The 17105-nt window shown below is 37.6% G+C and overlaps 1 protein-coding gene across 3 annotated transcripts in view; it reads left to right on the top strand.

The window, feature by feature from the left end:
- The window catches only part of med1 (mediator complex subunit 1), a 700564-nt gene that overhangs the window by 645442 nt on the left and 38017 nt on the right, over positions 1–17105 (top strand). For 2 of the 3 annotated variants that reach the window (XM_021480457.3, XM_021480458.3), the window contains exon 1: positions 16339–16608. The exons of the other annotated variant lie outside the window; for it this stretch is intronic. In XM_021480457.3, the coding sequence (XP_021336132.1) occupies positions 16500–16608 (109 nt within the window). In that variant the 5' untranslated portion in view covers positions 16339–16499. Of the gene's footprint in view, positions 1–16338; positions 16609–17105 lie in introns of those variants that run through there. 3 annotated transcript variants of the gene reach the window in all.

Consider the following 17105-nt stretch of genomic DNA (forward strand, 5'->3'; position numbering starts at 1 on the left):
TGTATTAAGACAACAGTTAATATGAGGCTTATGGAGAATCAACTAAGGATGACCTAAAACCACTGGTGTGTTAGAACAGTCTGTTAAAAAAAAATGAAATGTGTTCAACATGATTTCCAGATGTGATAAGTTTTATGGGTTTGGTGGAGTGAGTGATAGTGGGAAGGGAAAGTCCTTTAAGGGCGCGTACTGCAATGGGTTGTGATAGTGATAGGTCCAAACAATAAAGGGAACCCCCGAACCTTCCAACCAATGACGCCACTCCTCCAAAGCGAGTTTGACAGCCAACAACTCCCTATTACCAATGTCGTAGTTTCGTTCTGCGGGAGATAATCGGTGAGAGAAAAACGCGCACGGATGAATTCTGTCATCCGAGGCGGCACGCTGGGACAGGATAGCGCCCAACCCCACCTCTGACGCGTCAACCTCCACCACAAACTGCCGAGAGGGATCAGGTGTCACTAGAATGGGAGCTGAAGCAAAGCGGCTCTTCAGTTTGAAGAACGCAGCCTGTGCTGCGCTCGACCACCTGAAGGGAGTTTTGGAGGAGGTTAAGGACGTCAGAGGAAAGGCGAGCTGGATGAAATTGCGAATAAAACGGCGGTAAAAATTGGCGAAGCCCAGAAATCTCTGCAGGGCCTTACGAGACTCCGGAATTGGCCAATTTACCACAGCCTGAACCTTCTCTGGATCCATGCGGACCCCCTCGACTGACACAATGTGTCCTAAAAAGGGAACAGACTTTGCATGGAACAAGCATTTCTCCGCCTTGAAAAAAAGCTCATTCTCTAGCAGCTGCTGAAGCACTCGCCTGACGTGCTGCACATGTTCCTGGAGAGAACGAGAAAAAATCAAAATGTCATCCAGGTAGACATAAATAAACTGATCTATCATGTCTCGCAACACGTCATTAACGAGTGCGTGGAAAACCGCAGGAGCATTAGAAAGCCCAAAAGGAAGAACACAATATTCAAAATGCTCCCTGGGGGTCAAGACACGGTTTTCCACTCATGACCCTGCTTCATGCGAAACAAATGATATGCGTTGCGGAGATCTAATTTCGTGAAAAACGAAGCCCCCTGCAGACGCTCGAACGCTGAAGACATCAGCGGCAAAGGATACGTATTCTTTACCGTGATGCTGTTCAGCCCTCGATAGTCTATGCAGGGTCTAAGAGACCCATCTTTCTTTTTCACGAAAAAGAACCCTGCCCCCCCGACAGTGAAAAAGAGGGCCATATGATCTTGGCCGCTAGAGAATCAGAAATGTATTTCTCCATGGCCTCCCTCTCAGGAATAGAAAGAGAGTATAACTTGCCTTTAGGCGGAGAGGTACCTGGCAATAAGTCTATTGCACAGTCATACGGACTATGAGGAGGCAGAGAAGCAGCTCGAGACTTACTGAACACTCTCTTCAGGTCGAAGTACTAACTGGGCACGTTTGACAGGTCCATGCACTCCTCCTGAAACACAGAACAAGAAACAGCAGAACGAGCAGACGAAAGACAAGACTCATAACAGTTCTCACTCCACGAAAATATTGTATTAAGACAACAGTTAATATGAGGCTTATGGAGAATCAACTAAGGATGACCTAAAACCACTGGTGTGTTAGAACAGTCTGTTAAAAAAAATGAAATGTGTTCAACATGATTTCCAGATGTGATAAGTTTTATGGGTTTGGTGGAGTGAGTGATAGTGGGAAGGGAAAGTCCGCTAAGGGCGCGTACTGCAATGGGTTGTGATAGTGCTATAACCAGAAGTTTAAAACTGAAAGCGAAACTAGAGTCAATGAAGTTTCCCTCTGCCCCGGAATCGACGAGCGCCTGTGTGTTTTGAGTTCCGGAACCCCATGATAAGGTGACGGGGAGTAATGTAGCACCTGGCGGAGCTCAGCGAGGACTCGAGCGGCTTCTCTCCCAGAAGCAGCCCGATCAAAGACCTTCTTGAGTTCCTTAGAGAACAGGTCGAACGAGGTACAACATGGTAATTTCTTTTCCCATGCTGTGGTTCCCCATTGAGCTGCCCTTCCCGAAAAAAGGGTGATGACAAACGCCACCTTGGACTGTTCTGTAGAGAACAAGGACGGCTGCAGGGAGAAGTACAGAGTGCATTTGGACAAGAAGGACCGACATAAGTGAGGCTCTCCAGCATAGCAGGTCAGTGGAGGAAGGCGAGGCTCAACTGAGCGACCAATGCTAACATTAGCAGTCACCGGCGCAGGCATCACCTCCGGGGCTGGTGCAGGCTCCGGAAACAAGCTGTTGGACCTGTGTAGTCAGTAGTGATACCTACCCAACCAAGGCCTGAATCGCCTGTGCTGTCGTTGCCAATGCCTCATCCTGGCGATCAATCCTGGCATTGCTGGTTGTCAGGAACTCCGAGATCTGCGACGCACTCGCTGGATCCATGTAAAGGTCAGTTCGTTTTGTCACACGTAAATAATGTTCTGGTGAATCCAAGTGCGAGTGATACAAATAATAATTTATTAACAAAGTCAAAACAAAAGCAAGGAATGAGTGCGGTGCTAGAACTAGGAAAACCAGGGCAGGAAACAGGCAGGAAACAGGGTCCAGTAAAAACTCCTCAGGTCCTGAGCACAGACAAGAAGCACCATAAGCACACGTAACGAACTGACAATGAACACTGAACACGTAGCACATATATAGGTACGATAATGAGTATCAGCTGGCGAACAATCAATCCAGCTGAGTACCTGTCATGACATGTGACCAAAACAAATACACGTGGGCCACAAAATCCAATATCCAATATCTTGTTTGTCACAGGAAGCATGCATGAAATGGTGTTGGGTGGTGCAGTCAGGGCAAGGCATCTGAGTAGTGAAGGCAAGGCAAGAAGCCGGGCTGGGGCTGGCAGGGCAAGTAGCCTGGGTGGTGCCGGCAGGGCAAGGTGCCGGGCTAGGGCTGACAGAGCAAGTTGTCTAGGTGGTGCCGGCAGGGCTAGGAGCTGGGGTGGTACAGACACTGAGGTACACTCTGGGGTAGGAGCTGTCACTGACGGGCACTCTGGGGCAAGAGCCGTCACTTATGAGGCAATGGGGCATGAGCCATCACTGGCGGGCGGTCTAGGGCCAGAGCCGACACTGGCGGGCACTCTGAAGCCGCCTTCGCTGAAAAGGACTTTCTCTTCATCACTTCACTTTTGAGTGCGTGTCAACCCTTTGGCCTCAGACACTAAGCTGCGCTATGGGGCTGGAGCCTCCACTGGCGGTTGTTCTGGGACTGGAGCCAACACTGGCTGATGCTCTGGGGCTGGAGCGGATGCTGGTGATCGATCTAGGGCTGGAGCCAAGACTGGCGGGCGCTCTGAAACTGCTTTGACTGAAGAGGCCTTTCTCTTCATCCTCTGCTTCTGGGTGCGGGTCAACACTTGGGGGTTGGGCATTGGAGGTGGTTCTGATGGTGGTAAGAGGGAAGAGGGAATTATTGCAAGCAGTGTTGCCAGATATAGCTGACGTTTTCCAGCCCAAAAGTACCAAAACCCGCCAAAACGGACAAAAACCCCCAAAATATTAAATATGTAATATTAATTTAAATGTATTTATATCCAAATTAACCTAGTTACTTTAACTGTCATAATTTTTAACAAACAGTTACCAACACCAGCAGTCTCGGAACCGCATTATAACAGGATTACATTAAATTACTGCGCCCTCTTACCCACACACTGCGCTTATGTTGTGTAGGTTATACTACGTATTAAAATATTTTACTTTCAAAATGGGTTATACATCCATCCCATTTGGTGTTTTAAATTATTTTTGAATAAAATTAGGTGCTGCTTGTCAATAGGACAATGTTTCTATGATTGTTCTCCCTGTGAATTGAGAAAAAAGATATCTTAAAGTGTCATGATAAGCCGCTGTGAGCTTAACAGCAGATGATGCGCGCGCACGCGAAGGAGAGTCAGATTTGTCAGGGGAGTATTTTGATACAACTTTCCTTCACCTCTTCTTGCTGGTGGGCCCACGCTTTTTGTGCTATGCACTGGTCACTAATACTAACTAAATAGAGTAGGAGCAAACAGTTATGTTTTTTTTAAATAATTTGCTTATAAAATGTACATTACAAAATCGAAAAATTGTAAACCTGTCTATGCCATTTTTAACAGCGCAATAAAATTAAAAAACGCCCAATCTGGCAACACTAATTATATATATATATATATATTATGTATAAAAGCAGATGAAAACAACAGTTAGTATTAGTTTTTTTACATTAATACAAATATTAATATTATATAACATTATAAATTATAGAAATATAATTGTAAATATAATTAAATATGAAAATTAACTTTATATTATTATTGCAACTGCAGTCAAAGTTCATCTTATATTGATCATTTTATTAAAATTTTCTTTATTTAATTTTAGCTCAAGACTAGTGGTGTGGTTGCAGTTCAACAAACAACTGTTGCAGAATCCTTCGCAAAGTGTGTTACTTATTCTCCCACTTCAAAACAATTACAGGATTTGAATAAAGCAGTGGCCTATTTCATCTCCAAAGATATGATGCCATTTTCAGATTGTGGACAAACATGGATTTCTTTATCTGATGAAGAAGGCAGTTCTACAATACAAAATTCCAACAAGAAGCTACTTCTCCACAAATAAAATCCCAGCCATGTACAAGGAAGTAAGAGCAAGTGCGGAGGAAGAGCTGGCAGAGGGTGTGTGGTTTGGTGTTACCACAGACCTATGGACCAGCCATGGTAGTGGAGGAGAAGCCTTCATGAGCTTAACAGTGCACTACCTTTCTACTGATTGAAAACGAAAGACTTACTGTCTTGAGACTCTTATTTTCCAAAAAACCACACAGCAGAGCATATCACTGAAACGTTAAAAAACATGCTACTGGAATTGAAGAAAAAGAAAGAGAACCTGTCTGGAATTACAACAAGCAATGCCAGCAATATGAAAAAAGCCTTTGCATCATTTGCGTGTGTTTGATTTCCTTGTTTTGGTCATAATTTAAATTTGGCCATATCCAAAGTCCTTAAGATACCAAGGGTTGAATCCGCTACCAGAGCTTGTCGACATTTGGTTTAAGGCTTTTCTCGAAGCTGGAAACAGAAACGTGAACTTCAAAACAAACAAACAAACAAACAAACAAAAAAAAAACAGGCAGAATTATCCCTGAGCATTCACTAATACATGATGTGGTCACTAGATGGGGATCCACATTTGAAATGATTTCCAGGTTCTTGGAGCAGCAGTAGGCCATCTGTTGTGTTCTAGTAGGAAACAGCACCTGGCATCTTATGCCTAAAGACGCTGACATCACTATTCTGGAAAAACTAAGCCAACATTTTTGTCCTCTTCATGATTTCACTGACGTCCTGACATCAACAAGTCACACTTTCCTCCCTGAATCCAGTCTTGGAGCGAGAAAATGGTTGCGTGAAGTTGACAGCGCTGGTGAATCAGTCCTGGGACATTTCACTCTTTGGCTTCAGTTCTCAGCCCAGATCGTTTTAATATAACATGTATTTTACACTTTAAACTTCTCTGGTCAGTGGTGATCTTTTGGTTACACTTATCGTTACACATTTATTTTTATTTTTGTGAAGCGAGCTCGCGTTGACAGTTAATTAGGCGTGTTTGTTGCCACGGCTCACACTGTTTCGATTATTTTCATTTTTTATTATTGCTGTTATTGTAAATATCAAAAAAAGAGATCAAAATTAAATTTTGAACCTCTTATACTTCTTATACCTCTTATATAAAAATAAATCTCTTTTTTTTTTTAAATAACTGGTTTAATAAAAATATACTTTTAGTTAGTCAGCTCTTAGATGACTGTGGTGTACCTTTTTCATACGAAAACTTTATGCATCAGTTCTCTTTTCCTGTTTCCCTTAAAGAATATGCCATAACTTTTGGTGCAATCCCTGATTGTATTATACCTTTGGTCAAATCTGGCCCTACAGGTTCTTTAGATTCTTTTATTTTTGACAACAAAAATCTTTTTGTTGACAAAACTCTTCTCAGTTCTATGTCTAACAAAGATATTTGCTTAGTTATTAATAGTTCTCAGATCTCTTTACCTGCTTGCATAGGTTTTTGTAATAATATATTTGATGACGTGGATTGGGAACAGTTTTGGCTTCTTCGGAAAAAATTCTTCTTATCTAATAAAGCTGTTGAAGTCTCAATCAAAGTCATTCATAATTGCTACCCAATAATCATCAAACTAGCTAAATTTAACAATAATATTTCCCCTAAATGCTCATTTTTTACTCAATATGATGAAACACTAAACCATTTATTTTGGGAGTGCACTTACTGTAAAGTTTTTTTGGGTTGACTTTTCCAATTTCATTAAAAAATTCTTATTTCCAAATTTCTGTATTTCCCAAAAATTGTGTTCTTTGGTTACTCCCTGAGTGTAGATCCTCTCATTGTAAGTTTATTATTAATTTATTACTTTTTTAAGCAAAATTTTACATCCATAAATGTAAATTTTCAAAGAATCACCCTTACTTTTTTATCTTCAGAAAGGACTTTAAAATTTATGTAAACTCTTTAAAAGACTCTAACAATCTAACACTGCATGTAAAACGCTTTCTTGGTGTAAATCATTTAAACTTGTTTAACTTGCTGGTATTCTATTTATGTAACCCTCTTCGTCTATTTGTTCATATTATATCTTTGTAATGTTCTTTCTTGCATAAAAAAAAAAAATCAGTCTTGGAGTACATTAACAGGAGATTCTTCAAGATCAAGACTGTGCTCTCACTAAACAAATGAAAGCTGTAATAAGAGAGGACCTGTTATTGCAGCTGAGATATACAGAGGAAATGAAGAATGTTCAGAACATATCCAGTTTTGTGGATCACAGGTTTAAAGAAAGCTTTGCTGAAAATCTGGATGACACAGTCAAGGAATGCAGTGATAAAGCAATGGTGATGCATTATATCCAGATACAGAAGACCCTCTATCATCAACCACACAGAGCAGGGTGAGGACCTTATCCACCACCACCACCAAAAAAGCTTGTCTGAGTTGTTACAGCACATCACCAGTGTAAAACTATACGTGTCCCTTCCTACCATCAGTGTTGATTCTGACCCACTGGCATGGTGAAAGGCACTTGTGGAAGAAATGCCAAAGCTTTCAAAAGTGGCGAGAAAGTACCTTTGCATTCCTGCAAAGTGTGCCCTCGGAAAGGTTGTTTAGTGTTAGTGTCCACATCATGTCTCCTCATAGGTCAAGGCTGAGCCCTGAGAATGTGAACAAGCTTACATTTCTGCACTATAATATGAACTGAAAGGACTGGAAATAAGTGTACAGTCCAAGGGCCCTGTTGTACATGGGTTCTGCAGCTTTTGACTCCCTTTTTTGTTCCAAAAGGATATGCTTGCTAAAATTCAATACCAGAGATGTGGTTTCTTTTTAATTGTTCTGTCTGTACTGTATTGTTCATCGTTAAAAAAAGTTTAACTGTTTTTTTTTGTTTTGTTTTGTTTGTTTTTAGCTTAATTTAATTTCACTGTTTCTACTTTGGTAGATTTATTACTTATGTTTAAATAAAAACAAACAAACATTTTTTCACTTGTTTTTAAGTCCAAATAAAAATGGACTATTGTTTGTTTATAATCATATAAATATGATTATATATCGTACAAACAAAATCTATAATTGTTGCATCCCTAGGAGGGAAAACAAAAAAACACACTTGACTGGGCTGGCAGGGGAGAGCAGGGCTGGACACAAACAGAACAAGGTAACATACAATAATGAACTGGCACAGGACAGCAGACATGAGGAGAATAAGCAGAAAAAATTAACACAGTAACAATTGAACATAATAAACTAATACTGTTAAAAAAGAGGGTGGGACTAGACAGTAGAGCTCAATAAATGAAAGACAGAGACGCTGAGAATAAACTGCACTGCAACCACTGCAGACAGAACAAACACCTGGACAAGAGTGCGTGTCGCAAGTACACCCAGATCTTGCACGGCAGCATCAAGCGGGAACGCGCACAGCCCAAATGCTGCCAAAACGGCGCTCATACAAAAGACACACAATGACAGAATATGAGTACTGGACTAGAGAAAACTTAAGCCAAGTTCAACATACAAGACATGACAGGACTAGTGTCTGGACTCTGCCATTAAAACAAGCATTAACAAGACCAGAGTGGCAGAATCCTGACAATATATCTATATGCAATTCCTCGTATTCAGTAGTTACAGAAATAAATATTCTGTTAAGGGCAGCACAGTGGGGTAGTGCCCTTGCCGCACAGCAAGAAGGTTGCTGGTTTGAGCCTTGGCTGGGTCTTGGCTGAGCCTTGGCTGGCATGTCTGTGTAGAGTTTGCATGTTTTCCTTGTGTTCACGTGGGTTTCCTGCAGGTGCTGTTAACCGCATCCGCTAAACTCTCCCAATCTATTTTTTTTCATTTGTTATAAGTTCCGGAGGAAAAAACTTGCAAATAACAGCGTTTTTCTCCGATCTACCTTTGAAAGCAGCACCTCCAAATCACATTCCGTTCAAAGTTTCTATTTTTGCTAGCTTTTGCCATTGCTTTTTCGTTGGGTTTTGCCTAAGTATAGTAATTAGCATATTCATAAGGGGGAGGAGGCAGCCCAGATAGCAGGCAGTAATCGGCCCGAGCTCGGCTGCCCCCCGGCGCCTCCAGCTCCGACTCGGCATCGGCGAGTGTTATCCGGGCCGAGTGCGGCCCGCAGCTCGCTCGCGCACATGCGGTTGTGATGCGGCTGTAAAGCACTGGCCCGATTCCGGTCAACCATATCCTGGCCGCTTCTTGCAAGGACTCGGCTGATGGCAACCGATTAAGTTCTTATTTTATCTAGTAATCTGTTAGCTCCACGTTTAATGATAATTTGAGAAAATATTCATGGTACAATAGCAAAAAAAAAAAAAAAAAGAATATTTAGTGTGGATGGTCAATGTTTAGACGCAAACAAAACAATATTATTTATAAATAGATTATACATGTCACATGTAAAATTCGCTTATTTTTGAGATAGCACGCTCCTGTGCTGACTGTTTTTTTTTTTTTTAAAGCAGAAGTTGGTTTCATAATAAACTCATGCGTTACTAAACTCCTGATCCAAACTCCAATCCAGACGGTGGCGGTAATGCTCCAAAAAGCTGGTTGTCAACCACCATGGCACAAAGATCACAAGAAGAAAAAGTTTGGTTTTTCAAAGACTCACGTGGATTCCGGTCAGAAAGGTAAGCTTTTTACTGCTTGTGTTCTGTAAAATTTGCGAATTTAGAGCTTAAAACATTTACACGGTGTTTGGTTGTAACAGCGTTTAGTAATTTAAAACAGTTTGATACGAAATGTAACTTGCTTTAAGAAACACGACTGGAGCTAATGTATGCTAACGCTAACAGTTACAAACACGTCTGAAAGTTCCCTTTCCTTTTACACAATGTTAGATTGTAACGTGTGTAGTAACTGAAAACTATTTTAATTATTTTAAAGAAACATGAAACGAATTTGTGTGTATGCTAACTTTGCGTTAAAGAAAGTTTCTGTAGACGAATCCATTAACTAACTTGGCAAAACGTGTTTTTTTCCTGATTTAACATTATAAAGTACTGTGGATGTTGAAAAAATCATTGTACAGGCGTATACTTATCCAACAGTATTAATTCTGTGATTGTGTAAATAAAAACTAATCGTTTTGGATTAATAAAATATTATTGTTTATCTTGTTTATGCAGTTAGTCACGAAAATGATCGAAACTCGACTGTTTACTATTCTCTTTAAATTATCCAAGAGAAATATATTACTATGCACTTTAATTCATATGTGTTAGCCTCTGTGAATCAATTATATCTTTTGTTCAAGCTGTAATGGTCAGTTAATGTAAAACTGAACGTCTTAAAGCAGATTTTGATGTTTTTTTTATTTTTTTATGTTATTGACAGTGATAAATTCTGATTTAAATGAATGGGTAACAATATTTGTTGGTTGAGTCTTATTGTTCTTGTTTAACAAAGGTTAGTGAGATCATTTTGCAGCACATCACAACCAAAGCAGTCAATGGCACACTCTTTTGAACGTGAATAGGCATGTTATAGTTGTGTGCTAAAAGTCCATAAGCTGTAAACTGCTGATACATTTTCAACATAGATTGAGCTTTTCAGACATTACATTACTAATTGCTTCACAAACAGCTGAAATGGTTTATTGTTATTGGCTATCATCATCAAACATTTTTCACAATGGTAGGTTAATCTTCATGGGTACAGAATAATGCATGTGCTTGACCATCTTACAAATCTATGTCTCAGATTCATAAGGCTGTCACTCTGCATGAATCTCCGAATAAATCTTGTGCAACCTTCTGTGTACTGATTATTTACACTATAGGTATTATATGCATTAATTAACTTTGATAGTATTTCAGGATTTGAACTTTTCTTTACGGGAGGTTAACAACAATGCGATGTTTTATTATAGATGCATATGAGGAAGCTCGACTCAAACATCCACACGCAACTGTGATTTCTGACTGGTAGACAGATGAGGACGATGACTGTCATACATCTAAAGGTTTGTTTGCAATTATTTTAAACACATACTGTCAACATTATGTCATTGATCTATTACAACCTGTGGGTTTTGCCCTGGCACTATACTAAAGTGATGTTTTGTTTTGTAAATGTATCTGATTAAGGGACAGTATAGACACATCTATACCATGATGAAGAAAAATTACTTGGAACAAAGAGGCTGGATAAAAGGCAGGTATGAAGATTTCAGAAATCAATGCAGCACCACAAGTACCATCACCATCAATGACTATGGCAGAAATCTTAAGACCACCATCAAGATGCACAGATACTGTACATTCCAGTACACCAGGCGTGTCCAAACTACGGCCCGCGGGCCGTTTTTATAAATATCAATAGAATCTGGCCCGCTATACAAAAATGAACGTAATTCAATAAATAACCACCGGGTGTCACTATTACATGCATTCAATTAAGCAGCAGTTCTTGTCATGATCTGTCTGTCTGTCTGTCTGTCTGTGTCTGTCTGTCTGTCTGTCTGTCTATCTATCTACACACAATTGAAGTCTGAATTATTAGCCCCTCATTGATTTATTTCTTCTTTTTTAAATATTTCCCAAATGATGTTTAACAGAGCAAGAACATTTTTACAGTATGTCTGATAATATTTTTTCTTTTGGAGAAAGACTTATGTTTTATTTCGGCTAGAATAAAAAGCGGTTGAATTTTTTTATGAACCATTTTAAGGTCAAAATTATTAGCCCCTTAAGTCTTCAGAACAAACCATTGTTATAAAATAACTTGCCTAATTACCTTAACTTGACTAGTTAACTTGATTAACCTAGTTAAGCCTTTAAATGTCACTTTAAGCTGCATAGAAGTGTCTTAAAAATATCTAGTCAAATATTATTTACTGTCATCATGGCAAAGATAAAATAAATCAGTTATTAGAAATGAGTTACTAAAACTAATATGTTTAGAAATGTGTGGAAAAAATGTTTAACTCTCCGTTAAACAGAAATTGGGGAAAAAATAAACGGTGGCTAATAATTTAGGGGGGCTAACAATTCTGACTTCAACTGTATATATATATATATATATATATATATATATTTATATATATTTATATACACGTGTCTGTGTGATGTATGTAAAATTTGGCCCGCGACAACGTTTGTTTTTTTGCATCTGGCCCTCGGCCCAAAAAGTTTGGACACTCCTGCAGTACACCTATGAACATTTACAGTCTTTGTTCTAGTGCAGTTTGAGATCAAGACAGAACTTATTGCATCTCGTGATGTCTTTGTAAGAATTGAAGACATCACTAAATTTGTTAAGGTTTAATGCAGCTAGAAAGTAAAGATCAACTAGAGAATATCAGCAGTGTCTAACCCACTGTTGTATTTACAGAAGTTGTATGAGAATAAGCTACAGGTTGATTTATACTAATCTGTTATTTTTCTTTTTTAGCACGACTGACTGAAGTTTTAAAATCATGCAACGTCATAAAGCAGCAGCTGGGCCTGATTCTCACAAAACCAAAACAGACGTGGTGAAATTCCATATGTAAACACATTTGACCTTCCTTTGGCCAATTTGATTTGGAAAAGCTTGAAAATCAACTAAAGGAGCAGCCTGAACAAATGAAGAAACTGGTAAGTTCAAGCTCTTGCTAATTTCAAAGTGTTTTAAGTTTATTTGTTTTTTTTTATTGTTTTTTTTTTTTGCTTCGTAGGTAGCCTACTTTTTTCCTAATTTTTTCTTTTTTTTTTACATTAGTACTTGTTCACTACTAATTATCTGTTTATCTTTTAATCACAGATGGAGTGAGGACAAATGTCCATACCACGCCACTGATAAAGAAGTGGAAAAATGCATTACAAGGTAGCTACAACTTGCCCCTGACAGGGATTGAGGAAGAAAGAAGAGAAAGCTAATGTGTCAAATGTCTACATCACTATTTTGTTTTATTTTTTAAACAACATTTTAAGTGTATTAGGATGTTCCCTGATACTTGAACAATTTGTTTCTTTCATTTGCATTTATATATGTATATGTATGTATGTATATATATATATATGTATGTATATATATATATATATGTATGTATATATATATATGTATGTATATATATATATGTATGTATATATATATATATATGTATGTATATATATGTATGTATATATATATATGTATGTATATATATATATGTATGTATATATATATATGTATGTATATATATGTATGTATATATATATATATGTATGTATATATATGTATGTATATATATATATATATATATATATATATATATATATATATATATATATATATATATATATATATATATATATATATATATATATATATATGTATGTATGTATATATGTATGTATATATATGTATATATATATATATATATATATATATATATATATATATATATATATATATATATATATATATATATATATATGTATATGTATGTGTGTGTGTGTGTATTTATGTATGTATGTATGTATGTGTGTGGGCCAAATTCTGAAGAAACATCTTGATACATTTTTAATAAACGTAATACAAATAAAATTATAAATATAAAATTGCACAAGACGTGTATATATATATGAAATGTATAATCATCTCACTCATGTCTTGCTGTTTGTGCAATTGCTTTTGTTCAAGTTTATTTAAAAAAAAAGTTTGACTTTATACTTCTGCAATTATATATATATATATATATATATATATATATATATATATATATATATATATATATATATATATATATATATATATATATTTGTTTGTTTGTTTGTTTATTATTATTATTTTAATGTTTTATTAAAAAATGTTTCAAGATGTTTCTTCGGAATTCTGCAGTACTTTTTACAAGTTTGACTTGTACTATTTTACGGATTGTCATTGGTATTTTTAAGATGTTTCTTGCTATATCTTAAATTGGTTTCTATATTTAGGTTTATATAAAATTTAGCTGTTTTTTACAAATTTTTAATTCAAGTCTATTGGGAAAACAGGGTTGTTTTAAAAAACATCTGTGTTTGTGTGTAATTTTTAGATTTTTTGTTTAAATCTTTCTGTGTGTCTTTATTGTGTTGTTTTTATATTGATATTCTTGTGCACTTCAAAATTATTTATAAAATTTTAGTACTTTTTTTTTCATGCAATGAATAAACGTTTAACATTTATTTATTTTGTCATTTGTCTGATTATTTTCGTTACAGAATATGTATGCAGTTTGCACTTTATTCAAAGGTTAAACGCAGTGCTTACACTTTGTGTTTACATTATAGCCTGTGTTTGCTGTTATATAAATTCAAATGGTTGTAATACCATATATCAAGTACCAATGTAATACCAAAAGGTTTTATAAGGTGTATAAATACGGAGTCGCGCCAGCTCCGGCCCGCAGCGCACATTACCCTCGCGCCGTTTCCGGCGCGGATGCGCAGCGTCGGCTCGCTTACGGCCGCCGCATCTGGCCCGCTTGATTCGGGCCGGAATCGGGCAGTGAGTCCACAGGCATCCGGCCCGAGTCCGGCAGCCGAAGTTGGGCCGAGGGGTTAGTCTCCGGCAGGCGACAATCTAGCCGGAACTGGCCCGAGTGTATTTTGCTATCTGGGAGGAAGGGGTTTTGCACTCGTGCATGTTGCGCTCAGTTTCACGTTCATTCAGGTGTACAAAGAGAATTTGCGTGTGATTCAGCGTACGCAGTGTTTTATACATCTGAATTTTTTACTGCATATGCACATTTACAGCTTTGTGCGTACGCAATGTTTTAGTAAGATTTCAACGCAAGTCATACATGAGGCCCCTGATGCGCTGCTCAGAGCTGCGACACGGCACACCAGACATGCACATTCGGATGCTATTTAAAATGAAACTATTCAGATGGAGCTCTGTGGCACGGCAGAAAAATGTCCCGAATCGTGGCTGGGCACCGTAGACAACCGGTGACTTGAAACGCTGTTGTGTGTACCAATGTGTGTTTCTATCAGTTACTGATAGAAACTGTTTAGAATTCTAAAACGCATGTCATTGGAGCAGCGCTTCTGATGTACGACCTGCAGGCAAGTTCGTTATTTTTTTTCCAATGGAAGACACACACATGAGTCAACGTGCTCGCACTTTCCAGCTGCACCTAGTTAAGATCACAGGGAGCTTCTGTGACCATGAGAAATGCAAACGGCCGAAGTTTACGGTATACGCAATGAAAAGTACATGTCTACAAACTCACCTACAAACAAGCTAAGTTACAAACAATAAACCACCTCGTCTGCCTTTATGTTAGGCCTATTTAAAAGCCCATGCATGCAGCGACTGAGTGGCGATAATAAATAATTAATGATATGACAGCCCGTCGCTCCCAAAAACATTAGAAGTTGATTAAAAGTATGGTAATAATAGTGTGGGATAAGCTTACCAATTCCTTATTATCCAATTTGTCATGGCAGTTTTCATTTTAAGGCATTGTTTTTTCTCTTCTTGTTTTCTATTTTGCGCTCCACGCCTCTTTACTCTTCTCTCCATTTTGAACATGTGACTGTAACCGAGCAACAGATCAATTAATTGGTCAACGAAGAGGGAGGGGTGGTATATTTTTTATTCAATAAAATAAAATTTGAATAATTGTATAATTCAAATTAAATAATTCATATTGGTAGAAGTACACAATGTTGTCACAACATTGTGATTAATAACTGGCAATGTCACAGTTTTATTGTTGCAACGTTTCAGTTGTCACAATGTAATTAGTTACATTGTCACAATAAAACTGTTGCACTTACATTACTACCACGTATTTACTCCACCAGCATCACGTTGTGACCTGTTCACCTTTTTTTGCAGAAAAAATGGCTCAAAATCCTGTGCAAGACTTGTATCTGTCATTTTCCAGATAAATTGATGCTGTATTGACCACAAAAGAATGACCTACATCATGAATTACTGTGGTCTAAAACCAGGCGTTTCAGTTTCATTGTCCAACCCCTGTAAATAAAAAAAAAACTGATAAAAAAAAAAAATAATAAATGTCTGTGTGTGTGTGTGTGTGTGTGTGTGTGTATATGTATATATATATATATATATATATATATATATATATATATATATATATATATATATATATATATATATATATATATATATATGAAGTCTCCACTTCACTTCCTAATCTGCAATTGCCTCTCTGGATATCACACTAACTGTACCCCAAAAAAAAAAAAATACTAATACTTTCCTTCTTAGACTTTACAGACCTGAAACTTGCCTATAGCACTTATTCATTGTTGCTCTTATAGTTGTGTAAGTTGCTTCCTTGTCCTCATTTGTAAGTCGCTTTGGATAAAAGCGTCTGCTAAATGACTAAATGTAAATGTAATATATACACCATAGTGTTTGTGTGTGTGTATGTTATCAGTCGCATTGAAAAATATACAATCAAAAGTTATTATGAGAATAAAACCCACAAATAACCTGAAGGGAACATCATGGGAAGGTTCTCTTTAGTTTATGAAAATAAGACCCACAAATAATCTCCAGAAAATGTAATATAATAATAAATAATAAGGGAACGTTCTGGGAAGATTTTGGTTAGGTTTTGGTTGCCAAAAAAAACTACAGATAACGTTCCCCGAAAAATAACCAAACGGGATGTTCCATATGGGAAAGTAAGAATGTTATCTGCTACACTACAGCAAAGAGCATCTAAGCTCTTTGGGTACAGCCTATTGCCAGGTGGCGATATATAGACAAAATGCATTGTGGAAAAAGCGAAGAAGAAGATCACGTGACGTCATTTCAGTTTCTCGATCCAGTAGTCTGTTGTTAGGCATTTTCGCCTGGTTATTGCGCTTTGTTCGCGGTCTATTTTAACGAGGGCTGATTTTATTGTGACCGCGTCTTAGTATAATGTTTTAGCTCTTTCTGCTTTACCGTTGTCGGGTCACTGTTGGATGCAAATTCGGAAGATGGCGGCGGTGCAAAGCAGCAGTCCGGTCGCAGACTCGTCCCAGGGAGGCACAGCCGCGGGCTCCGAGCGTCCCCGAGCCGAGGATGGATCTGGTAACGTTACAAGCACATACTTCCTGTTTACTTAAAGTTTATTTGTGTCAGCTAGAATCTACAAAATGCTTTAATTATTTTTTAGAAATGACCCATAGATTTCCCTTTTACGGATTGTGCACGATTTCCGAGTCGTCCGTCAGATATCTCGAGTGTTTTTGGGATGTTTTGGCGAAGGTTAGCATCAATGTTGAAAAGTAAATATTTATTGTAACGTTACATTAATTAAATTTCTCATAATCAGAAAAAATAAAGGGATTGCTGTTCATTTTTGGTTATTTAGTTAGAATGAATAAAGGGTGGTTGGGACTTTTTTAAATTTCTACCATGCTTTTTTGCCATGACTTAAAAATATCAGCCCAATACATGATACATTTATGTAATACTTACTTACTTGCCTGTCCGTTTATGGAGGAAAGGAAACATAGTTATTTGTTAAGAATAGGAGGAGTGCTATAGTCTTTATTATAAACTAAGCCAAAACCGAAAGTTTTGGT

This window comes from Danio rerio, chromosome 12 (genome assembly GCF_049306965.1).
Source record: "Danio rerio strain Tuebingen ecotype United States chromosome 12, GRCz12tu, whole genome shotgun sequence".
In the NCBI taxonomy this organism is placed as follows: domain Eukaryota; kingdom Metazoa; phylum Chordata; class Actinopteri; order Cypriniformes; family Danionidae; genus Danio; species Danio rerio.